This window comes from Oncorhynchus masou, chromosome 12 (assembly GCF_036934945.1).
Source record: "Oncorhynchus masou masou isolate Uvic2021 chromosome 12, UVic_Omas_1.1, whole genome shotgun sequence".
Taxonomy (NCBI): Eukaryota; Metazoa; Chordata; class Actinopteri; order Salmoniformes; family Salmonidae; genus Oncorhynchus; species Oncorhynchus masou.
Window position 1 is genome coordinate 23793640 of NC_088223.1, and position 26870 is coordinate 23820509.

At 41.9% G+C, this 26870-nt stretch overlaps 3 protein-coding genes across 3 annotated transcripts; 2 read left to right on the plus strand and 1 right to left on the minus strand.

Moving 5' to 3' along the window:
- The first annotated feature begins 3124 nt into the window (after positions 1-3124).
- Positions 3125-4693, plus strand: LOC135549050 (gap junction alpha-9 protein-like). The gene has a single exon (XM_064979119.1). The coding sequence runs from the start codon at positions 3128-3130 to the stop codon at positions 4691-4693; it is 1566 nt and encodes a 521-aa protein (XP_064835191.1). The 5' UTR covers positions 3125-3127.
- A 1655-nt stretch (positions 4694-6348) lies between these two features.
- LOC135549715 (c-Myc-binding protein-like) lies at positions 6349-12991 on the minus strand. Its single transcript, XM_064979942.1, has 5 exons — positions 12764-12991; positions 12359-12420; positions 12106-12165; positions 6864-6989; positions 6349-6627 (listed from the first exon to the last, which is right to left on the minus strand). The coding sequence occupies exons 1-5, from the start codon at positions 12776-12778 to the stop codon at positions 6570-6572; spliced, it is 321 nt and encodes a 106-aa protein (XP_064836014.1). The 5' UTR covers positions 12779-12991; the 3' UTR covers positions 6349-6569.
- A 4172-nt stretch (positions 12992-17163) lies between these two features.
- Positions 17164-26712, plus strand: LOC135549716 (ras-related GTP-binding protein C-like). Its single transcript, XM_064979943.1, has 7 exons — positions 17164-17679; positions 17891-18094; positions 18654-18853; positions 24501-24615; positions 24768-24910; positions 25606-25754; positions 25965-26712. Exons 1-7 carry the CDS (start codon positions 17494-17496, stop codon positions 26120-26122), a joined length of 1155 nt encoding a protein of 384 aa, XP_064836015.1. The 5' UTR covers positions 17164-17493; the 3' UTR covers positions 26123-26712.
- The last annotated feature ends 158 nt before the right edge of the window (positions 26713-26870 follow it).

The following is a 26870-nucleotide window of genomic DNA, read 5'->3' on the forward strand; positions in this document are numbered from 1 at the left end:
CTATTTATAATATGTATATACACTAATACATCACATATACATGTTTCCTTTATAATTCCCCACATTTCATCCAATATCCAAGCACTTTTAAAAAAAAAAGCAAATATTGGTGTGGGATTCAAATTTTAGTTTCAAGTTTTAATGTCACCTGCACTACAGTGAAATGCCTTTCTTGCAAGCTCTAAACCCAACAATGCAGTAATCAATAACAATGTAATACTAAAAATAACAATGTAGAACAAAAACACACATTAAAAATACTTAAAAAGTAGGTGGAATTAATGACTGAAATAGAATACATTTGTTTTGAGGATCAACTATGACTAGAAATATCACTTTAATTGGAAGTGGAAGATAGATAAATATTTCTAAATATGTTTACAAGCAGCTTGACATTGCAGAACAAGGTAAGATAAATTATATGTGGACAGTTTTGTTCAACAAAATAGAATCAATTGCAGCCTGTCTTTATGGCAGGTTTGAAACCTGTAGCGTTGATATCTCCATGATTATGTGCCAGTATTGTGTTCAATTGTGTTTGGGAAATGTACTATTTTTTTTATTGAGTATGCTTTACTGTATGGTTGTAGGTTTCAGCGGTTCATCCCGAAGCTCATTAATTGATGGTGTGTGGCTATCATTGCCTTGGGCAACAAACTGAGAAAATGGTTGACAGGTATTGTGCAATACAGCTACCCCATGGATGAATGAAAGAAAATGAGCTTTCCTGTTCAGTCTGTCTCACTATGAAACATACCATTTTTTACACATTCTACAATTGTTACCAACACAGTAGTTTGTTGAGATTTGAGTTTGACTGAACTATCATTCTCCAAATTGATTAATTCTGCAACATAATCTTGACCTATCAACTACTAGAATTGAAATACATTAATTAAGAAGAGTACACATTCGGGGAGGAGATATTCAAAATACTTTGAATTGAGGATGGGGTTGTTTCTAATTGTTTTCTACTTGTTCCCAAAGTAGGCATCACTTTTAGTAACCACCGGCAGGCTAGTTAATCCAATTCAGACACAGTATATTTGACCTTGTAGATGTTTTATGTAACTACAGGAACCCCTCCGACATGCAGTCAGAGCTACTGGGGGCAATGCTCTGGCTCAGTGTCGGTGTCCCATACACACCACAGGCATCACCGGGCAGAGCGTCACCGAAGGTCACCATGGGTTCTAGGTCCGCCTCAAATAGAAAAACTATTGAATATTTTTTGACGGTCCCCCCATCGCCCGATGACGCACAGCCCCCCCCACCACCCGCAGTCTATGCATACAGCTGCAAGGTAAACGACAACAAATAGTACAATTGATTTATCTTGGTAAGAACTATATAGGCTGCCAACTAAAGCCACAGGCTGGTTTTTATTTTGTTTTCATTTCATCAGGGTCGGGAATGTAGCCCATCGTTAATGAGGGCATATGCATTTTTTCTGATAAATATAAAAGAGATTGACAATGAGCACGGGACTGCATCGAACGTACGAATATTTTGGTAAAACGTTTCTGTTTAACTTATTTCCCAAATGAAAGGTACGTTTATTTGTGTTATTTTAGATTGAGTTTTAACATATGAATGAATACATTATTTTCCCAGCAGAGGCCTCCTGACTTAAACTCTCAAAGAGAACTACATTTTGAGGATTGTCATTCTCATAGATTTTTTGCTCTGTAACTTGTAAATTATGCAATTAACTGGTCTGCAAATAGGCTAAATATGAATGATATAACAGCTTAATGTTATTGATGATCATTTTATTTGATATTGTGTTACCTAATTATTATTATTATCATTACAATGATCATGACAAATGATCATCATGTTTCCATTAACTTGTCGAAAAAAAAAATCGCTGGACATTTAAGTTCGCATAGAAAATCGATGCGGCAATTGCCTGCTCGGGTGTGTTGCCATTTAACTATTGTGTTGACAAAAACAGCTGGACGTAATGACGTCATAGTGTTTCCATCAGCCATTTAGACAAATTGCGCATAAATAAATTGTTGACAGCCTATCTATTTCATGTCTCAGCTAGCACTGGAAAGCAAGCATGGATAGAATGCAAAAATGTACTGATATTTGCCATATTCTAAACATTTTTGCCCTGTCCCTTTCTCTGCGATTGTCATTCTAATGCAATCCAGAAAAGAACAAAACCCTGTCCTCAAACATTTACATCAAAAGGTGCAAAATTATGGACAGACAAAACATTCACGTCAAATTAAATATTTTTCTTGATCAAATAACATGGAAAACAACCACTTTTTGAGCAGAATTAATTTACCATCCTTACAAACCAATTAATGTAAATAGGCTGTTCATCTAGGTTTGTACCTGTAGACTGAGCATGAAGAAAAACAAGTTGTTTTTAATGCGATGTGGCTCAGTAGGTAGAGCAGAGAACTTGCAATGCTCGGGTTGTGGGTTCGATTCCCATGGGCGACCAGCATGAACATGTATGCACTAACTACTGTAAATTGCTCTGGATAAGAGCAGCTACTAAAATGGAAAAGGAATGAATAGACCATTTCAGTTTCCACATAGAAATCATTCTCATTTACAAAGTAATTCAAGAAACTGGAAAACATCTTAAGTACTTTCATATTCCACAAGTATTATCAGATAAATTAATTTTGTACAGATAATTATCAGATTCAAGTTACAAATGCTGTTAAACACCAAAATGCATTTAGTTGTAAAAAATAAAGTTAATGCACTAGGCCTTTACTAGTCTTATATTAGTGGACCGATATAGAAGTCTTCAGCGCAGGCACCCCCAAACTACTTCCCGCTGCTATCGTCTCCTATATCCATTACACATGTCCCAATTTCTTTTTTTGTCTAATAAACCTGAATCAATGGCAGGCTAATTATTAATATTCTATATTTTTTCTCCAATTACCAATCATTGTAATGAGTCATTATCATCATCAATACTAATTCATATAATCAAATGAAGCCAAGAATTCTTTGAACATTGTTTACACATTGTGCTATGTATTATTATTGACCTCACCATACACTTAACTTTGACATTCCATTTCCATATTGTCTCTGCTTTTTAAGTAACAAAGACCTTTTCCCATCAATAAGCAAAACCCGTGTGAAGATGGGAGATTGGAACTTCCTCGGTGGGATCTTGGAGGAAGTGCATATCCACTCTACCATGGTGGGAAAGACCTGGCTGACCATCCTCTTCATCTTCCGGATGCTAGCACTTGGCGTTGCTGCAGAAGGCGTGTGGAACGATGAGCAGGCCGACTTCATCTGCAACACAGAACAGCCAGGGTGCCGCAATGTGTGCTACGACCGAGCCTTCCCCATCTCTCTCATCCGCTACTGGGTTCTCCAGGTCATCTTCGTCTCCTCGCCCTCTCTGGTTTACATGGGCCACGCCATTTACCAGCTGCGAGCTCTGGAGAAGACGCGTCACACTAAAAAGGCGGCTCTGCGTCGGGAGCTGGAGGCGGTGGAAGTGGAGCTGATTGAGGTGCGGAGACGTATCGAGAGGGAGATGAGACAACTGGATCTGGGGAAGCTCAACAAGGCCCCGCTGAGGGGGTCCCTGCTACAGACCTACGTGGCCCACATCATCACTCGGTCTGTGGTGGAGGTGGGCTTCATGCTGTGCCAGTACCTCCTTTATGGCCACCACCTGGACCCTCTATTTAAGTGCAAGAGGGAGCCCTGCCCAAATGTGGTGGACTGCTTTGTCTCCAGGCCCACGGAAAAAAACATATTCATGATGTTCATGCAGGGCATCGCCGCCGTGTCCCTCTTCCTCAGCCTCTTGGAGATCATGCACCTGAGCTACAAGAAGCTCAAGAAGGGCATCCTGGCCTATCAAACGCATCTCAAGGATGACCTGGATGACTACTATGTTAGCAAGTCCAAACGAAACTCTGTTGTGCAACAGGTTAACATGGGGGCCACCTCTGTGGTCCCCAAGCCTACTATCCACACAGCACAGAGTGGGTACACATTCCTGCTGGAGAAGCAGGGTAATGGACCCACGTATCCCCTCCTCAATGCCTCTTCTGCCTTTGTTCCCATTCAGGGGGACCCTGAAGTCAAGCCAGGTGTTGACAGCCACAATACAGACAGTAAGGAGGGAGTGTTGCCAAGTCCTACTGAGCACAACAGCAACTCAAACACCAGCAGTGAGATGACTCGGTCTCCCTATGTGGATGAGCCAGAGGACCTTGTCATGCACCCTCGACCCTATCGCATGGATCCTCTACCCTGCCACGTAGATCCTCTCGCCCATCTCCCCCACCATGTGGGCTTCAATTCACAAGGCTCCGAGTACCCCGGCGTAGATGCCTCCTCATGTCCGACCCTTTCGGTCATTGTGAGGAAACCACGACGGGTCAGTGCCCCATGGAACTGTTCCACAGTGGTGGAAGGGAATGGCTCAAATTGTGGAGACTCCTACCCTGGGACAATAAGAATGAAGCCACGCTGCAGCTTAACTGCCAGCCGAGCCAGGGCCTTCTCTAAGCCGGATCTCAAGAGAATGAGCAGACCTCATAGCCCGGACTCAATAGGAGAGCTGAGGTCTGGGTCCCGGCACAGCCATGATGGCAACAGTCCTCCTGTCTGCTCTCCCAACCGCCATATGTCATTGGCAAGTAACGTCACAAGCAGACGAGCTCCAGGCGACCTGCAGATCTAAGAGTTAGGCTATTAAACTCATTTCACAAGAAACTGTTACAGTGTTAGGCTATGCTCACATTCTCCCATCACTTCCATTGATTGTTAGCTTTTGATGGCTAAAATTAATTGAGGTTTGTAATGGCTGTTTAAAGATTTACAGTTTCTCTTGACCCACTACTTTCAGGGTGAAGCACTACCGAACATTAAGTTGTAAAATAGTGAACTACACCTTCAAGCAGGATAAAACTGTTTGAATGAAAAAAGTATATGCTTTTTTGTCAAATATACTGTACCATAAAAAAAAGGTGCATTTTGTAGTAATGAACAAAGAGCATTTAGTCTGTGGTATTGCACTTTTTTTAAATTCAGTTCAGAATTTGACTTTCCCCAGTTGAAATTGGTGGCTAGAGTTCACTAGCTATCAAACTAATCAGGATATTTTGTCAGCGACATTACGATCCATTTTAGTATCAGTCCACTTAATTGTTTCCTTGCTCATGATGTACTGCTCAAATGTATTCAATACTATCCACTATAATAAAATACAGTTAGAGTTTAACTGTAATTGAAAACCCACTACTTCAAGGACTTTGGCTAAGGAATAATAAACTAGTTGCATATTACTCAACTATTTTCTTCCCCCCCCCAGGTCGGATTACTGCAGATGTCCGTCCTCAAATAGCATTGATATTGTGGCCCAAAGCCCACTGATCATTTGACAATGTAAATTATACATATTTATGGTGCTGTGGTAGGGGATTATATGAAAAATGTATTTTTACTGAACAATGATTTGTTTTCACAATTGTATAACTTCCTCTATAAAATAAAGTACAAATATTCTTTAATTTCTTAAATGAATCTAATAATTTCCCTACAGGCAAGAACAATGACTTAAAGTAACACATTTTTAAACCTCACCACAGGTTAGAAGCAGTAATGTCTACTATGGCCCTGTTTTTTTTGGCATTGAAATAAGGGGCAAGTATCAGTTGTTGGGAATTCCATATTAACTGAAGAAAAATATTTTAAAAAACACAGCATGTCGTGTTGGTCCTGTGTTTCATGAGCTGAATTTATTTATTTTTTAAATCCCTGAAATTTGCCAAACGCACAAAAAGCTTATTTCGCTCAAATGTTGAACATAAGTTGGTTTACATCCCTGTTAGTGAGCATGGTTATTACACCAGTGCACCTTGTGCTGGGGACAAATGCCACAGATGTCTCAAGAGCAATTGACATGCTGACTGCAGGAATGTCCACCAGAGCTGTTGCCAGTGAATTTAATGTTCATTTCTCTACCATAAGCTGCCTCTGTCATTTTAGAGAATTTGGCAGTACGTCCAAATGGCCTCACAACCGCAGACCACATGTAACTACGCCAGCCCAGGACCTCTGCATCGGCTTAGTCACCTGCGGGGATCGTCTGAGAGGCGTGGTGAGGAGTATGTCTGTCTGTAACAAAGCCCTTTTGTGGGAAAAAAAACTCATTCTGATTGGAGCTTCCGAGTCAAGTGAAATCCATAGATTAGGGCCTAATGAATTTCAATTGACAGATTTCCTTATATGAACTGTAACTAAGTAAAATCATTACATGTATATTTTTGTTCAGTATAGATACTGTAAAATGTAAATCAACGAAAATAAATTCCATGAGAAATATTTCCTGCAAGAGTATTTATTGACTTAAATTGGAGATAATGGTAACAAATGAGGTGCCTGTACAAAGAAGCCACATTTACTACTTAAACAAAATTACATTGCCTTAATAATGAAGTGTTATATATATATAAAAACACACACACACACACACACACACACACACACACACACATATTAAGAAATGGCTTTATATTAAGCACCCCTTCCAAACAGTGAAAAAAATATATAACAATTCAACTAACTACATTAATCCGCTGCTCCATCCTCAGGTGTTGGTTCATACTGCAGAAGCTATAAAAAAAGGTAGAGCAAATTCAGCTATTTGCAAGGTACCGAGATTTGACATTTTCAGGCATTTGGGATGGCTTCCCAGACAAAGATTAAGCGTAGGACTGGACTTAAAAGCAGGGACAAAAATAAAACTCGATTGAAAATGCTTTCTAGTCCAAGCCTAGGCTAAATCAGTGTCCTGAAACCACCCCTTGCAATTCAGGAAAAATATTTAATTATCCAGCAATGCTGCTGACCCTCTGAGTTCTTTGTTTTCCTCCATGAGCAGATCACACTTCTGCTGTAGCTCAGACACCCCCAAACAGAGGGTCTCGGCATCTGCTGTTTCCACACCAGCCACACCAAGGTGATGCTTTAGAAAGCTGTGTTTAGGTGAAGGCTATTCTACCTCTCTTGTTGTTAGATACAGTGAATAAGTTATTGAGATGAGATAGAGCTGATGGTGCATAGAATGGAATGTGACCAAGTTCTCTTCCAGAGACAATGTGTGGTCTAGGGGTAGCAGCTCTACCACTAGACCAGCCACTGGCACATTCTAAACTCTTATTTTTTTTATTTAACCAGGTAGGTCAGTTGAGAAAAGTTCTCATTTACAACTGTGACCTCGCCAAGATAAAGCAAAGCGACAAAAACAAAGGAGTTAAACGTACAGTCAATAACACAATAGAAAAATATATGTACAGTGTGTGCAAATGTAGAAGAGTAGGGAGGTAGGCAATAAATAGGCCAAAGAGGCGACATAATTACAATTTAGCATTAACACTGGAGTGATAGCTGTGCAGATGATGTGCAAGTAGAGATACTTGGGTGCAAAAGAACAAGAGGGTAAGTAATAACATGGGGATGAGGTAGTTGGGCTATTTACAGATGGGCTGTGTACAGGTACAGTGATCTGTAAGCTGCTCTGACAGCTGATGCTTAAAGTTAGACTCCAGCTTCAGTGATTTTTGCAATTCGTTCCAGTCATTGGCAGCAGAGAACTGGAAGGAAAGGCGGGGGGTGACCAGTGAAATATAACCGCTGGAGCGCGTGCTACGGGTGGGTGTTATGGTGACACAGCTGAGATAAGGCGGAGCTTTACCGAGCAAAGTATTATAGATTACCTGGAGCCAATGGGTTTGGCGATGAATATGTAGTGAGGGCCAGCCAACGAGAGTATATAGGGCCGCAGTGGTGGGTAGTATATGGGGCTTTGGTGACAGAACGGATGGCACGGTGATAGACTGCATCCAATTTGCTGAGTGTTGGAGGCAATTTTGTAAATCACATTGCCGAAGTCAAGGATCAGTAGGATAGTCCGTTTTACGAGGGTATGTTTGGCAACATGAGTGAAGGAGGCTTTGTTGCGAAATAGGAAGCCGATTCTAGATTTAATTTTGGATTGGAGATGTTTAATGTGAGTCTGGAAGGAGAGTTTAGTCTAACCAGACACCCAGGTATTTGTAGTTGTCCACGTATTCAAAGTCAGAATTGTCCAGGGTAGTGATGCTAGTCAGGCGGGAGGGTGTGGGCAGCAATTGGTTGAAGAGCATGCACTTAGTTTTACCGGCATTTAAAAGCAATTAGAGGCCACGGAAGGAGTGTTGTATGGCGTTGAAGCTCGTTTGGAGGTTTGTTAACACAGTGTCCAAAGAAGGGCCAGATGTATACAGAATGGTGTCGTCTGCGTAGAGTTGGATCAGAGAATCACCTGCTGCAAGAGCGACATCATTGATATTTACAGAGAAAAGAGTCGGCCCGAGAATTGAACCCTGTGGCACCCCCATAGAGACTCCCAGAGGTCCGGACAACAGGCCCTCCAATTTGACACAATGAACTCTGAGAAGTAGTTTGTGAAATTGGCAAGGAAGTGATTTGAGAAGCCAAGGTTATGGAGTCAGCCGATAAGAATGTGGTGATTGACAGAGTCGAAAGCCTTGGCCAGGTCGATGAAGACGGCTGCACCATACTGTCTTTTATCGTTGGCGGTCATGATAGCGTTTAGGACCTTGAGAGTGGCTGAGGTGCACCCATGACTAGCTCGGAAACCAAATTGCATTGTGGAGAAGGTACGGTGGGATTCAAAATGGAAAATTTTTAGAAGGGCAGGTCGGATATAGGTCTAACAGTTTGGGTCTAGAGTGTCTCCCCCTTTGAAGAGGGGGATGACCGGTGGATCATTTTAGAAAGGGTCCAGATTGTCTTGTCCAGCTGATTTGTAGGGATCCAGATTTTTCCACTCTTTCAGAACATCAGCTGTCTGGATTTGGGTGAAGGAGAAGCAGGGGGGGGGGCTTGGGCAAGCTGCTGCAGGGGGTGCTGAGATGTTGGCCGGGGTAGGGGAAGCCAGGTGGAAAGTTTGGCCAGCCGTAAAAAAAAATGCTCATTGAAATTATGGATTATCGGTATTTATCGGTAGTGACTCGAGGTCGACCGACTGATTTTTCAACGCCGATACCGATTATTGGAAGACCAAAAAAAAAGCCGATACCGATTATTGGAAGACCCCCAAAAAAAAAACGATACCGATTAATCGGACAATTTTTATTTATTTATTTGCAATAATGACAATTACAACAATACTGAATGAACACTTATTTTAACTTAATACATCAATAAAATCAATTTAGCCTCAAATAAATAATGAAGCATGTTCAATTTGGTTTAAATAATGCAAAAACAAAGTGTTGGAGAATAAAGTAAAAGTGCAATATGTGCCATGTAAAAAAGCTAACGTTTAGGTTCCTTGCTCAGAACATGAGAACATATGAAAGCTGGTGGTTCCTTTTAACAGGAGTCTTCAATGTTCCCAGGTAAGACGTTTTAGGTTGTAGTTATTATAGGACTATTTCTCTCTATACCATTTGTATTTCATATACCTTTGACTATTGGATGTTCTTATAGGCGCTTTAGTATTGCCAGTGTAACAGTATAGCTTCCGTCCCACTCCTCGCCCCTACCTGGGTTTGAACCAGGAACACATCGTCAACAGCCATGCTCGAAGCATCGTTACCCATGCAGAGCAAGGTGATGAACTAGTCCAAGTCTCAGAGCGAGTGATGTTTGAAACGCTATTAGCGTGCACCCCGCGAACTAGCTAGCTATTTCACATAGGTTACACCAGCATAAACTCGGGAGTTGATAGACTTGAAATAATAAACAGCGCAAAGCTTGAAGCAGAGCTGCTGGCAAAACGCACAAATATATACTTCTGTGTATTGATTTTAAGAAAGGCATTGATGTTTATGGTTAGGTACAGTCGTGCAACGATTGTGCTTTTTTCGCAAATGCGCTTTTGTTAAATCATCCCCCATTTGGCGAAGTTGGCTGTCTTTGTTAGGAAGAAAGTCTTCACAGAGTTCACAACCCAGCTAAGTTAGCAGGCAATATTAACTAAATATGCAGGTTTAAAAATATATAATTGTGTATTGATTTTAAGAAAGGCATTGATGTTTAAGGTTAGGTACAGTCGTGCAATGATTGTGCTTTTTTCGCAAATGCGCTTTTGTTAAATCATCCCCCATTTGGCGAAGTTGGCTGTCTTTGTTAGGAAGAAAGTCTTCACAGAGTTCACAACCCAGCTAAGTTAGCAGGCAATATTAACTAAATATGCAGGTTTAAAAATATATAATTGTGTATTGATTTTAAGAAAGGCATTGATGTTTATGGTTAGGTACACATTGGAGCAAGACAGTCCTTTTTTGCGAATATGCACCGATTATATGCAACGCAGGACACGCTACATAAACTAGTAATATCAACCATGTGTAGTTAACTAGTGATTATGATTCATAGATTTTTTTATAAGATACGTTTAATGCTCGCTAGCAACTTACCTTGGCTTCTTACTGCATTCGCATAGTAGGCAGTCACCTCGTGGAGTGCAATGTAATCAGGTGATTAGAGCGTTGGACTAGTTAACTGTAAGGTTGCAAGATTGAATCCCCGAGCTGACAAGTTAAAAATCTGTCATTCTGCCCCTGAACAAGGCAGTTAACCCACCGTTCCTAGGCCGTCATTGACAATAAGAATGTGTTCTTAACTGACTTGCCTAGTTAAATAAAAGGTGTAAAAAATATATATTTTTTATTTTATATCGGCGAAATTGGTGTCCAAAAATACCGATTGTTAGGAAAACTTCAAAATCGGCCCTAATTAAAATTGGCTATTCCGATTAATTGGTCGACCTTTAGTAGTGACAGGGTTTCCTATCCTCAGTGCAGTGGGCAGCTGGGAGAAGGTGCTCTTTTTCTCCATGGACTTTATAATGTCCCAAAACGTTTTGGAATCAGTTCTACAGGAAGCAAATTTCTGTTTGAAAAAGCTAGCCTTAGCTTTCTTCACTGTATATTGGTTCCTGACTTCCGAAATGTTGCATATTGTGGGGGATATTCGATGCTAATGTAGAATGCCACAGGATGTTTTTATGCTGGTTAAGGGCAGTCAAGTCTGGAGTGAACCAAGGGCTGTATCTGTTCTTAGTTCTACATTTTTTGGAATGTGGCATGCTTATTTAAGATGGTGAGGAAAGCACTTTTGAAGAGAACCCAGGCATCCTCTACTGACAGGATGAGGTCAATATCATTCCAGGTTGATTAGAAAGGCCTGATCGCTGAAGTGTTTTAGGAAGCGTTTGACAGTGATGAGGGGTGGTCGTTTGACCGCTGGTCATTACACACACAATGGGGCAGTGATCGCTGAGATCCTGGTTGAAGACAGCAGAGGTGTATTTAGAGGGCAAGTTGGTCAGGATGATATCTAAAAGGGTGCCCATGGTTACGGATTGAGGGTTGTACCTGGTAGGTTCCATGATAATGTGTGTGAGATTGAGGGCATCTAGTTTAGATTGTAGGACGGCCGGGGTGTTAAGTATGTCCCAGTGTAGGTCGCCAAACCGTACGAACTCTGAAGATAGATGGGGGCCCGATCAATTCACATATGGTGTCCATGGCACAGCTGCGGGCTGAAGGGGTCTATAACAAGTGGCAACGGTGAGAGAATTGTTTCTGGAAAGGTGTATTTTTAAAAGTAGAAGCTCAAATTGTTTGGGCACAGACCTGGATAGTATGACAGAACTCTGCAGGCTAACTACACCCCCTTTGGCAATTCTATCATGTCAGAAAATATAGTTAGGGATGGAGATTTTAAAGACATCACATGCACAACCACAATTGTAGATGCGGATTTTGTGATGTAGACAAACTCTACCCTTGACCGAGTTGCTGGGGGGCTGTAGTCCCCAGACTTTGGTCAAGGTAATTTCCCCGCCCAATGACTAGGCCTACATGGGCCATGTTCAGTACAAAAACATTCTTGACCTGTGCAGATAGAAATATCACAAATAGAGCCTTTGTCAGAGATGAATGTTTGTTCTACATACATGCATCTCTGATCACAAATTAAATAAAAAAATGACAGGAACCATCAATAAGATCAGTTAGTTTAAGACGCTTCTGTTATATCAATTTGGAGTATTACCAAACCAAGACAAAAGGATACTCCAAAGCATTATGAGGTTTCTCTGTCTCTTCGTATAGGGCCACCAACACTGCAAACAGCAGGAGTGGTTATGGACATTGGTGGTGATGTGTATAGAACTCAAAGATACTACATTTACACAGCCTTTGCAAGTGGTTAAAGTTAAAAGAAAAATTAAACAAAGTTTCTCACACAGACAATGGCTATATGCATACATAGTCTATGCATTGTGGCAGTAATGTCCTTGAATTTCTGAAAGACCTACCATTGGTGAGTGTCAAGAACACCCGCTTTTTCGAGATACCTTCGAAATTGCTCCCTCTTAGATTCAGAACCCTGAAAGAAACAATAAAGAAAACACATTAAAAAGGCTGTAACAAAACAAACGTTGTCCATTTGCAGCAACTAGCTTACTACTTCAGTTACTTGACTGTTTCCGGGCAGTAAGCAAGCAGAATACAAATATGTTTGGTTGACCATGAAATTTGAAAACGAACTACTAAACAAGCTAGCCAATACAGCCATGCTGCTGATTATGTGTAGCCGCTGAGTTAAAGTAATACATTAATGCAGGTAACGTTAGCTAACACTACGCTAACAAGTGAAAACACATGATATGAAAGCGATATCTTCAAACCACTCGTATGAAGTTAATTGAAGAAAGGTTTTGTATACTTACTCTGTAATAGGACATTATGCCTGGCGACCAAGTATGTTGCGTTATGAAGATAAGTAAACTATCTGCAGCTGGAAATATGTATCAAAAAACTAAGCCTGCGTTGTATTCATTACGCAGATTATGTTGCAAAATGTTTCATCTGTTGCATAACGTTTTGCAACAGAAACGGTTCACTCCAAAGGGAAAACGTTTTACAACGAAAATTAGAGTTTCTATTGGACAAATTGTGGTAGGACCCTCACCGTTTTGTTCCGTTTCTCTGTTTGCTTCCGTTTAGTTCTTAAACGGTAAACGGTTTCCGTTGCGATACGTAATGAATATACCCCTGACTGCTCCCTTCCACCGTGGTAAGGTTACGATTGCTAAAACTATGATTAATGTATTGTATTTGTATTTATTCATACCATTTAATTATTCCACAAGATATAGTCCCGACACAAACCTAGGGTTGCTGCCCAAGCCGGCTGGTCATTTTGTCATTTTTTAAAATAAATTATTATTATTATAAACAAAACAAATACAAAAACAGAAATATACAAACAAGAGTACAGGGGTGTAACATATCGAGATACATTTTCAATTTGACAAAAAGTGTACATATTGCTTCTTCTTTTTTACACTTACTGATAATTTCTAAATATTTCAATCCTATCTCAAACAATGTGAAGATTGGTTTGTTCTTCGCCCACTTCATTTTATGAATAAAGAATCTGGTGTGAAAAATAAACAAATTAACAATGAAGGTTAAATCAGGGTCCATATAATTTGGATAGAAATAAAACATAATATCAGAGTCTCGCAAATTAATATAAATTGTAGTTTCTTTTAAAATAAAATACTCTAACGCACCACGAAATATTCTGACATAAGAACAGTCCCAAAAGAGTTTCTAGGTCACAACCACAAAATACACATTTGTTATTAATAGCTGTTTTGAATCTGTGTGTAATAAAGGTCTTTACAGGGTAGATTCTATGAATGAGTTTGTATAAAACTTCTTTCACCTCATTAGATATACAATATTTGCCAGACAACAGCGAGACTTTGTTCCAGTTCACTTGTCCTAGAGCTGATTTCCATTATATTTTAGCTGAGGGGATAGTAACATTTTGACATAGTTTTCTTATAAACATGTTACTACATTAATAGTTTAAAATGTCAATTCCTTCTAGCTGTATTGAGGCTACAAAATCCTCAACAGTTGAACTTGGAGTACTGTTATAATGTCCTAAAAGAAGAATGGCACCTTTAGGGACAGCTATAACAACTTTTTGAAAATCCTCAGGAGTGAATGTAACATTGTGTGTTCTCACGTGTTCTGGATAATCATACATTTGTCCATCATTATTCAATAATTGTTTAACCCAGATAATGCTGTTGTAAAACCAGTTCTGGAAAAACAAAGACTTGTTTTTGTATTTTATGTCTTTATTATTCCAGGTTGTACATCTATGTGGGGGAAAATTATGTTTTTACATGAGGTTCCAAGTTAGAAATGCTTTTTATGAAGGTTAGCAAGGTTAATTGGAATCTTACCCACATCAAAGTTGCATTTGAGTAAGAATTGTAGACCATCAATCTGTTGGAATATTAAATTAGGGATTATATTTCAAATGCAATCCTTATTTCTTAAATCGTTTTGTATCCATTTGATCTTAAAGATTATATTAGAGGTTTTAAAATCCAGAGCATTCAATCCTTCCCCACTTTGAGTGCTACATATGACTGTTTCTCTTAAATAATGAGGTTTATTCCTCCACATGAAGTTAAATCATTTAGAATCAACCGTTTTAGTTACTGACAGAGGAACATCCAAGGCAAGGGAGGTATAAACTAATCTGGACAGACTTTCAGATTTTGATAAAAGTACACATCCAGATAAAGAAACATCTCATAATAACCAGGAGTTAAATCTCTTTCCAATTTTCTCTACAATAGGAGAGACATTTAAATTGGCCCTTTCTTTCTGGTCTTTGTTAACTTTAATACCAAGATATGTGATCACATCTTTTACAGGGATATTACATACTGAGTTTAAGTCACATCTTTTCAACACAAATAATTCACATTCCCTAATATTCAGATATAAACCAGATACATGTGAGAAGACATTAATACACTCAATAGCTTTCCTGGCATCATTATAATCTTTTTTTTTAAATGGAGGTGTCATCAGACAATAATGAACATTTTTATCTCTTTATCTTGTATCTGAATACCCCTAAATCTATCCGTATAGATATAAAGTGCCATAACTTGTGTGACCAATAAAAATAAGAAAGGAGAAATTGGGCATCCTTGTTAAATTCCGCTTCTAATGTCGAATCTCTTTGAAGTTCCATGGGATAATTTAACAGAGCATTACTATTATTGTGGAGTGTCTTAATTACACTTTGAAAATATTGACCAAAACCAAAGTCTCAAAAATAAAATAATGTTCTACTGTATTAAAGCCTTGTAAAAGTCTACAAATAAAATAAAGCTATCTTCCATAATGTGCTCATTGTAGTCTATCAAGTCCAATACTAGTCAAATATTATTACATATATGTCTCCCCTTCATAAATCCAGACTGGGTATCATCAATGATTTTGTCAATACCTTTTATAAGTCTTTCTACAAAGATGCATGCAAGTAGCTTTCCATTATTGTTCATTAATGTGATTGGTCTCCAATTTTCTAACATCATAGGATCTTTGTTTGGTTTGGGGATAACAGAAATGAGGCCTTGTGTTGCAGAAACAGGCAGGACCCCTAAATCAATTGCCTCCTTAAAACATTAAATATAAATTCAGCAATATCCTCCTGAAAATATTTATAGAATTCACAAAAAAAGGCCATCATTCCCTGGAGATTTGTTCTCTTCTATCTTGCTGATAATTTTTTAACATTTCATCCATATAAATTAATTAATCACAAGACTTTTGGAAGTCTTCATCTAGAAAGGCAGATATGTCACTAGTAGGACAAGCATTACTGGTGTAAAGATTACCATAGAATTCTGAAACATATTTTGAAATATCTTTGGGGTTTTCATTTTCTTTGCCATCTATATTAAACTCATGAATTGAGGTAAATTCAGATTTTCTCACTAAATTGTAAAATTATTTTGTGTATTTTTACCTTCCTCCAACCATCTCCTTCTTGATCTTACAAATGCCCCTTTTGCTCTCTCTTCCTACATTGGTCCATTTCTAGTTGTAAAGAGAATAACAGACCCTTTCCTTCTTCATCAAGGTCCTCCATAGAGATTAGAACAAGTATTTCCTTAAATTTATTTTACCTCAGTCTTTTAAGTTCAGCAATTTCTTTACCTCTCTTCGTGGCTGTTTATCTTTTTTCATACTTCATTAATTCCCAATATTTCCCATAAGACTTAAATGGTTGGGCTTTCCTCAAATTTTGTTGTATAATATCTTAGGCAACGATCTTGAAATTAGCATCTTCCAACAGTCTACTACTGAGTTTCCAATAACTTCAATAGTTCTAATTGTTGGATTGCCATACTGGCTGGCAACGTTCTTGCTCCTCTGAACAACAGTGTCCTGGCAGCAAGGTTTTATTCAAATCTCCTCTGTTAAAAATGAAATGTTAGTGTAAAAGAAATATGATATAATATGCTTTTTATTGTGATGATCAAGGCAGGTAGCCTAGTGGTTAGAGCTTTGGGCAGGTAAGTGAAAGGTTGCTGGATTGAATCCCCGAGCTGACAAGGTAAAACTCTGTCATTCTGCCTCTGAACAAGGCAGTTTCCTGGTAGGAAATCATTGTAAATAAGAATTTGTTCTTAACTGACTTGGCTAGTTAATTAAAAATAAATAGCTGGGCTGATGAGACAGTAGATTGAGCAGTCAGTGGAGTAAATAGGCATTTTAATGTCATAGATTTAGCTGGTGGTAATTTGTGAAATAGACACCGGCTGGAATTGGCTTTTAAACAATCAGCATTCAGGATTAGACCCACCCCTTGTATAAACAAAATTATAAACTGGGTGGTTCAAGGCTGACAGCCTTGGTATATCAGACCACATACCACGGGTATGACAAAACATTAATTTGTACTGCTATAATTACGTTGGTAAGCCATTTATAATAGTAATAAGGCACCACCTCTGGGGTTTGTGGTATATGGCCAATATACCACGGCGAATGGCTGTATCCAGGCACTCAGTGTTGCTTCGTGAAAAGAACAGCCCTTGGCCCAACACGTGTCCCGGTACGCGTCCTCTATTCATCTGAATGTGTTGACGGTTGGAGAAATTGCTTGAGCTGCGCTGAAAATTCGAGAAGTAGGAAAGACAACGGGCCAATGTTCTAACAATGCTGTGCGTAGATGTACACATTTTGGGCTATGATTAACGTTTTAGGCGGGAGAACCAATGAGATTAAGGGGGCGGGAAATACAGGTTATGGCGGAAGTGAGACAAAATTGGCAAGTTGATAAGCTAAACCCGGGGGTGTTGGGTAGCGGAAGTATAGTATACAGTAATGTTGTTTGATACTAAAATGCTGGTATTTAGTTCGTAGTGAATACACCCTATAACAGCACTACCTAACGTCTATTTTCAAATCACGATTAGGTTGTGAACAACCAAGCAAAACCAGTAGCTAGCAAGTTATCTGAGTAGTTAGCGTTAGCACTAACTAGCCTAGCTATCTCCGAACAGGGTTGGATTTGACCAGTAGATTTAACAATCGCCAACGTTGATTTGTTTGGTGGAGTTGAGGTAAAATGTCGATTCAGTACGAGGAGCCTGCATTGGCTCGGAATTATGGTGTTGTGGACTCTTTCCCAAAGGATTTTGGCTACGGAGTAGAGGAACCAGATATCGAGGAGGAGAGCACGACGTCAGGTGACAGTAAACCAAGGATCCTGCTGATGGGATTGCGAAGAAGTGGAAAGTCATCTATTCAAAAGGTGTGTTGCTATATTTCTGTTAGTTTAGTTCTCCAATAAGTTGCTACTGGTCAGTTCTTCTGTGCATCACTACAATGTTTAGAATGTATATGCACCATAGTGTTTATGCATAGTACACTACTCAAGTTGTTGATTACCTAGCTAGTTAGTCAAGTAGTAATGTACACTGATTGTATTTGTCTAATTTAAACATCTATTGTGCAATATCCAGGTTGTATTCCACAAGATGTCGCCCAATGAGACGCTGTTCTTGGAGAGCACCAACAAAATCTACAAGGATGACATCTCCAGCAGCTCTTTTGTCAATTTTCAAATCTGGGACTTCCCTGGTCAGGTGGACTTCTTTGACCCTACCTTTGACTATGAGATGATCTTCAGGGGCACGGGGGCTTTGATATTCGTCATTGATGCTCAGGTGAGAATACTAGAGGAATGTTAGACATTGTACTAGGGCAATTCCAAGGTAACACACTTTAATTATGCTTTAAAATGTATGCCAAACAAAAACCATTGATTTCAAAGTTGAACAAACCATACAACTCTAATGACTACTTAGAAAACTGCAGATGCACAGTTTGGTCTCAGAATAATGGTAAAATCTCCCTCAGTTTTATTCTATTACTGAACTTTTTATCTGCACAGTTCTTCCTGTTAATGTTTTTTTGTAAAATGTTCAGTGGAAATTGTTAAAAGTAGTCCTTGTGCATAGAGATGTATGGTTTGTTTAACTCTAAAATAAATGTTTTTTTGTTAGGTGTACATTTGAAAGTGAAAAAATGAGTCTCAGCATAATTCCGTAACCATGCAATTGCCCACTACCCATGGCAAACATTGAGAAGGCTCTTCTTTTCTACAGCAGTCCTGGGAGACTGACTGTACAGCCTACAGTTCCACTGATCTTTATTTATTTAAAAAATAGGCTGATGCATTGTGTCTGCTCTACTTATGTCTTTGTTCTCTATTGGTTTCATCAGGATGATTATGTTGAAGCCTTGGGGAGGCTACATCTCACAGTGTCCAGAGCCTACAGGGTCAACCCAGAGATCAACTTTGAGGTGTTTATCCATAAGGTTGATGGCCTGTCAGATGACCACAAGATAGAAACCCAAAGAGACGTCCATCAGAGAGCCAACGATGACCTGGCAGATGCCAGCCTGGAGAAGCTTCATCTCAGGTTAAGGGCCCTACACACTTCACTCAAACTATGCAAACACAGCAACGACGTGTAATTTTCACATGTTGTTCTATGTACTTTTGTGTGACTCCAAATTTGGAACGGACTATATACAGTGCTCCGTCGTTCTGTTTGCATGACGTGTGTAACGGCCTTTAGTATAAAGGACAAGACACAACATAATGAACGTTGGACGCGCGCAGTAGATCACCTGCTGGGTCTGGACCAACTTTGGCTATTCAACATGACAAATCTTAGGGAAATGAACAGTAGTAAATGTCAGCTGAAATTCTGTGGTCAGAGGAGATATGAAGGCCACACACTTGTCATGTCTTGTTATGTCTGTTCCTGTCCTTTCTCTTCACTCTGTCTCTCTCTGCTGGTCTTTTTAGGTTACCTTCTCTGTCTCTCATTCTTCAGCTGTTCTACATCTCCCCTAACTAGCTCATTCACTCTTTCACACCTGTTCTCTCTTCCCCCTCTGATTAGGTCTCTATTTCTCTCTCTGTTCCTGCTACTTTCAGTGTCTGATTCTTGTTTGTGTTTTTGATGCCAGAAGCAAGCTGTCGTCTCGTTTGCTTCCACCTTGTCCTATCCTGTCGGAGTCTGCCTGGCAGGTGCATCCTGCACTATACTACGTTCTTTTTGTTCCATTGTCAACGTTGGAAGAGGATTTATGCCATTCCTGTTTTTCATTAAAGAACTCTGTTTTCTGTTAAAACCGCTTTTGGGTCTTCACTCAAGTACATAACAGAAGAATCAGACCAAGAATGGACCCAGCGGCTCCGGACCCTTTTCACTCCGCCGTCGAGATCCAGGGAGCGATGCTAGGCAGACACGAGGAGGAATTGTCTGCTGCTCGACATGCCGTTGAGACCCTGGCCGTCCAAGTCTCCGACCTCACAAGACAGGTTCACCAACTCCACCTCGATCCACCGCCCACTTCCAGGGTTTCCGAGTCTCCGGAGCCCAGGATCAACAACCCGCCGTGTTACTCTGGGGAGCCCACTGAGTGCCGCTCATTCCTCACTCAGTGTGACGTGGTGTTCTCTCTCCAGCCCAACACTTACTCCAGGAGCGCAGCCCGCATCGCCTACGTCATTTCTCTCCTTACCGGACGGGCGCGTGAGTGGGGCACGGCAATCTGGGAGGCGAGGGCTGAGTGTATTAACCAGTATCAGGACTTTAAGGAGGAGATGATACGGGTTTTTGACCGTTCTGTTTTTGGGGAGGAGGCTTCCAGGGCCCTGTCTTCCCTATGTCAGGGGAATCGGTCCATAACGGATTATTCTATTGAGTTTCGCACTCTCGCTGCCTCTAGTGACTGGAACGAGCCGGCTTTGCTCGCTCGTTTTCTGGAGGGTCTCCTCGTCGAGGTTAAGGATGAGATCCTCTCCCGGGAGGTTCCTTCCAGTCTGGACTCCTTAATAGCTCTCGCTATTCGCATAGAGCGACGGTTTGATCTTCGTCGCCGAGCACGTGGAAAGGAGTTCGCGTTCTCCGTTGCTCCCCTCTCCACATCACTGCCACCTGCCGCATCACTGCCACCCTCCTCCGCCGGTTCGGATGCTGAGCCTATGCAGCTGGGGGGTATCCGCATCTCGGCCAAGGAGAAGGAACGGAGAATCACCAATCGCCTCTGTCTCTACTGCGGCTCCGCTGGTCATTTTGTCACCTCATGTCCAGTAAAAGCCAGAGCTCATCAGTAAGAGGAGGGCTACTGGTGAGCGCAACTACTCAGGCCTCTCCTTCTGGATCACGCACTACCTTTCCGGTCCATCTCCGCTGGCCCGGTTCATCTGCTTCCTGCAGTGCCTTGATAGACTCTGGGGCGGAGGGCTGTTTTATGGACGAGACCTGGGCTCGGGAACATGACATTCCTCTCAGACAGTTAGGGGAGCCAACGGCCTTGTTCGCTTTAGATGGTAGTTCTCTCCCCAAGATTCAGCGTGAGACGCTGCCTTTAACCCTCACTGTCTCTGGTAATCATAGCGAAACCATTTCTTTTTTAATTTTTCGTTCACCTTTTACACCTGTTGTTTTGGGTCATCCCTGGCTAGTGCGCCATAACCCTTCTATTAATTGGTCTAGTTATCCTATCCTGGAATGTTTCTTGTCATGTGACCTGTTTAATGTCTGCTATCCCTCCTGTTTCCTCTGTCTCTTCTTCACAGGAGGAGCCTGGCGATTTGACAGGGGTGCCGGAGGAGTATCACGATCTGTGCACGGTGTTCAGTCGTTCCAAGGCCACTTCTCTCCCTCCACACCGGTCGTATGACTGTAGTATTGATCTCCTTCCGGGAACTACTCCCCCCCGGGGTAGATTATACTCTCTGTCGGCTCCCGAACGTAAGGCTCTCGAGGATTATTTGTCGGTTTCGCTCGACGCCGGTACCATAGTCTCCTCCTCCTCTCCCGCCGGAGCGGGGTTTTTTTTTGTTCAGAAGAAGGACGGGTCCCTGCGCCCATGCGTGGATTATCGAGGGCTGAATGACATAACAGTTAAGAATCGTTATCCGCTTCCTCTTATGTCTTCAGCCTTCGAGATCCTGCAGGGAGCCAGGTTTTTCACCAAATTGGACCTTCGTAACGCCTACCATCTCGTGCGCATCAGGGAGGGGGACGAGTGGAAGACGGCGTTTAACACTCCGTTAGGGCACTTTGAATACCGGGTTCTTCCTTTCGGCCTCGTTAACGCTCCAGCTGTCTTTCAGGCACTAGTTAACGACGTCCTGAGAGACATGCTGAACATTTTTGTTTTCGTTTACATGGACGATATCCTGATTTTTTTCACCGTCTCTCTCGATTCATGTTCAGCACGTGCGACGCGTCCTCCTGCGCCTTTTGGAGAACTGTCTTTATGTGAAGGCTGAGAAGTGCACTTTTCATGCCGCCTCTGTCCCTTTTCTCGGTTCCGTTATTTCCGCTGAGGGCATTAGGATGGATCCCGCTAAGGTCCAGGCTGTCATTGATTGGCCCGTTCCTAAGTCACGGGTCGAGCTGCAGCGCTTTCTGGGCTTCGCTAATTTCTATCGTCGTTTCATCCGTAATTTCGGTCAGGTGGCAGCTCCCCTCACAGCCCTTACTTCTGTTAAGACGTGCTTTAAGTGGTCCGTTTCCGCCCAGGGAGCTTTTGATCTTCTTAAGAATCGTTTTACATCCGCACCTATTCTTGTTACACCTGACATCTCTAGTCAGTTTGTTGTTGAGGTTGACGCGTCAGAGGTGGGCGTGGGGGCCATTCTTTCTCAGCGCTCTCTCTCTGACGGCAAGGTCCATCCTTGCGCGTTTTCTCTCATCGCTTATCGCCGTCAGAACGTAACTATGATGTTGGTAATCGCGAACTGCTCGCCATCCGCTTAGCCCTAGGCGAATGGCGACAGTGGTTGGAGGGGGCGACCGTTCCTTTTGTCGTTTGGACTGACCATAGGAACCTTGAGTACATCCGTTCAGCCAAACGACTTAATGCGCGTCAGGCTCGTTGGGCTCTGTTTTTCGCTCGTTTCGAGTTTGTTATTTCTTATCGTCCGGGCTCAAAAAACACCAAGCCTGATGCTTTATCTCGTCTCTTCAGTTCTTCTGAGGTCTCCACCGACCCCGAGGGGATTCTCCCTGAAGGGCGTGTTGTCGGGTTGACTGTCTGGGGAATTGAGAGGCAGGTAAAGCAAGCACTCGCTCACACTCCGTCGCCGCGAGCTTGTCCTAGGAACCTTCTGTTCGTTCCCGTTCCTACTCGTCCGGCCGTTCTTCAGTGGGCCCACTCTGCCAAGTTAGCCGGCCACCCCGGCGTTCGGGGTACGCTCGCTTCCATTCGCCAGCGTTTCTGGTGGCCCACTCGGGAACGTGACGCGCGTCGATTTGTCGCCGCTTGTTCGGTCTGCGCGCAGACTAAATCTGGGAACTCTCCTCCTGCCGGCCGTCTCAGACCGCTTCCCATTCCCTCTCGACCGTGGTCTCACATCGCTTTAGATTTCATCACCGGACTGCCTTCATCAGCGGGGAAGACAGTTATTCTTACGGTTGTCGATAGATTCTCTAAGGCGGCTCATTTCATTCCTCTCGCTAAGCTCCCTTCTGCTAAGGAGACGGCTCAGATCATTATCGAGAATGTTTTCCGAATTCATGGCCTTCCGTCTGACGTCGTTTCCGACAGAGGCCCGCAGTTCACGTCTCAATTTTGGAGGGAGTTTTGCCGTTTGATTGGGGCTTCCGTCAGTCTCTCGTCCGGCTTTCATCCCCAGTCTAACGGTCAAGCCGAACGGGCCAATCAGACTGTTGGTCGCATTTTACGCAGTCTTTCTTTTCGTAACCCTGCGTCTTGGTCAGAACAGCTCCCCTGGGCAGAGTACGCCCACAACTCGCTTCCCTCGTCTGCTACCGGGCTATCTCCTTTTCAGAGTAGCCTCGGGTACCAGCCTCCGCTGTTCTCATCTCAGCTCGCCGAGTCCTGCGTCCCCTCCGCTCAGGCTTTTGTCCAGCGTTGCGAGCGCACCTGGAAGGGGGTCAGGTCGGCACTTTGCCGTAATAGGGCGCAGACTGTGAGGGCCGCTAATAAGCGTAGGACCAAGAGTCCTAGATATTGTTGCGGTCAGAGAGTATGGCTCTCCACTCAGAACCTTCCCCTTAAGACAGCTTCTCGCAAGTTGGCCCCGCGGTTCATTGGTCCGTTCCGTATTTCCCAGGTCATTAATCCTGTCGCAGTGCGACTTCTTCTCCCGCGCTATCTTCGTCGCGTTCACCCGGTCTTCCATGTCTCCTGTGTTAAGCCCGTTCTTCGCGCCCCGCTCGTCCCTCCCCCCCCCATCCTTGTCGAGGGCGCACCCATCTACAGGGTTCGTAAGATTTTGGACATGCGCCCTCGGGGCCGTGGTCATCAGTACCTAGTGGATTGGGAGGGGTACGGTCCTGAGGAGAGGAGTTGGGTTCCCTCTCGGGACGTGCTGGACCGTTCGCTGATCGATGATTTCCTCCGTTGCCGCCAGGTTTCCTCCTCGAGTGCGCCAGGAGGCGCTCGGTGAGTGGGGGTACTGTCATGTCTTGTTATGTCTGTTCCTGTCCTTTCTCTTCATTCTCTCTCTGCTGGTCTTTTTAGGTTACCTTCTCTGTCTCTCATTCTTCAGCTGTTCTACATCTCCCTAACTAGCTCATTCACTCTTTCACACCTGTTCTCTCTTCCCCCTCTGATTAGGTCTCTATTTCTCTCTCTGTTCCTGCTACTTTCAGTGTCTGATTCTTGTTTGTGTTTTTGATGCCAGAAGCAAGCTGTCGTCTCGTTTGCTTCCACCTTGTCCTATCCTGTCGGAGTCTGCCTGGCAGGTGCATCCTGCACTATACTACGTTCTTTTTGTTCCATTGTCAACGTTGGAAGAGGATTTATGCCATTCCTGTTTTTCATTAAAGAACTCTGTTTTCTGTTAAAACCGCTTTTGGGTCTTCACTCAAGTACATAACAACACTTGCTTTTAACCATTTGTCGGCGCAGTCTGTTTTGTCCTTAACTGGTGGTAGGTTAGGTATGTGGCTGAATGTTACTCAGAGGGATCAGCTTGTTTTTGAACTAACATGTTGGGAGAGGAACTGTTAGAAACACAGGAAATATAACTGCGATCTCAATTCTCTCTGTCTCTTCTCTCTTTCTATCTTTCAGCTTTTATTTGACCAGCATCTATGACCACTCTATATTTGAGGCTTTCAGTAAAGTTGTCCAGAAGCTCATTCCTCAGCTACCAACATTGGAAAACCTTGTGAACATTTTCATATCAGTACGTATTCTTTTGACCAATAAGCTGATTTGAACTGATGCTTGTTTTTCTGTTCTTCTACACAAATCTCAACAGATTTTTTTGCAATGTTTTAGTCCTTTTGATAATGTTTCTTATGTCAAAATTGCCCCTGTGTTTTTATTTTTGGACAGAATTCTGGGATTGAGAAAGCCTTCCTGTTTGACGTGGTCAGTAAGATTTACATCGCCACCGACAGCTCCCCTGTGGACATGCAGTCATACGAGCTTTGTTGTGACATGATCGATGTTGTCATTGACGTCTCTTGTATCTATGGGTGAGAGAAAATCATATGCCAGGGTTCCCCAACTGGCAGGCCGAATTTGTCCCGCAGATGGTTTTATTTGGCCTCCCAAGTTTTATAAGCAAAAAAATAAATAAATAATAACTACTAATAATAAATCATTGTTGGACATAAGTCTACAAAAAACACCAAGAAATCAGCTCCAAGTGATTTTAATTTTGGAAATCTGTTCCCAAGTATTCCCACGCATAATAGAGAGACACGTGATCGTAGACAAATGTAAGAAAGGTTTGCAAATTGACGACAAGAAGCCCAAACACACAATAGTTGACTAAAAATAATAATTTGAGTCTACAAATCATTTGTAATTATGTTCCTATCCCCCGACCATCTGCTCAAGAAAACAATCACTCCTCGTCTGAATCTCGTTGATGATCCCTGCCATGCCATTTAAAAATGTGTGTATTGGACATCCTATTTAACTGTCTCTTCAATCAATTACATTGTACATGCTTGGGATTTATGTGAAAATCATTTGAGATGAACAGTGCAGTGAATACGCATCACTCTGGCACTGTATTCGGTTGAAGCATGTGGTAAGGATGCTTTTGTGATTGTAAAGGTTGACAAGGAATCGTAGATTGCTGTGATTGTGAAAAGCTATTGTGGAGAGCTTTGAGTTTATTTTGGGATTGTAAAATGTGAATAGCTTTGTTCTTCCATTGCAGCCTGAGGGAAGATGGAAATGGCAGTGCATATGATAAAGAGTCTTTGGCCATCATTAAGCTCAACAATACCACCATACTCTACCTGAAAGAGGTCACCAAGTTCCTAGCCCTTGTTTGCATCCTTAGAGAGGAGAGCTTTGAAAAGAAAGGTAAGACAAAAGTCTGGTACCATTTATAGGATTTAACCATTTATGTTAGCAGCCTATTGTTGATTTGACCGACATGCATATAGCCTTTAGAAGAAGTTTAACACGCTGCACTACCATGCTTATCTCATTTGTAGTGCTGGAAGATACTGGCCCAATTCGTTTTGAAATAAATTCATATAGTGTGATTTATTTTCTGATGTTTTCTTTCAGGTTTAATAGACTATAACTTCCATTGTTTCCGCAAAGCCATCCAGGAGGTGTTTGAAGTGGGGTCCTTGACACAGAGGACAGGCAGACTACAGCCGAGTTCGTCCAACAACAGCTTGTCCAGCGTAAAACTTGGTGTATTAAACGGAAGTGCTGTTTAGAGGAATGTAAGAAAAGCAAACCGGTTTGGAATGCCTTAGCCACTGAGAATGGACAAGTAGTAATTGTCTATTTTACTTGGAAGGCTATGGATCATCAAAGGTGACACAGGGAAAAAGCAGGAAAAACATTGAAAAATAACACTTGGGATGGGGGGGGATGCTGTTCTGTGCAAGGATTGGAAAGGGTAAAAAAAAAAATGCTGCAATGGACTAAACACTGAACAGAGTTGAAGCCAGCAAGCACATCCATTTTAAGCACCTCAATGTTTTTGGGTTTGACCATAATGATTATTTTTGCTACAAAATGTTTTACGAGTATCAAAATTACAATGTCGTCATTGTGGTCTTCCTCAGCACAAGTCATTTAAACAGGGCACTATCTGTGTTTTCCCGATCTTATTTCAGGCAAGGGTCAACAGGAAGCAATGTTGGAAATCAAATTAATTAGGAAGCCTGCTTTGAAACAGTAAATATCACTACCATTCAAAAGTTTGGGGTCACTTAGAAATGGACATTTCCTTGTTTTTGAAAGAAAAACACATTTTTTTAGCCATTTAAAATAACATAAAATGGATCAGAAATACAGTGTAGACATTGTTAATGTTGTAAAATACTATTGTATCTGGAAACGGCTGATTTTCTTTAAAAATGGAATATCTACATAGGCGTACAGAGGCCCATTATCAGAAACCATCACTCCTGTGTTCCAATGGCACGTTGTGTTAGCTAAGGAACTCTGCCTAGATGG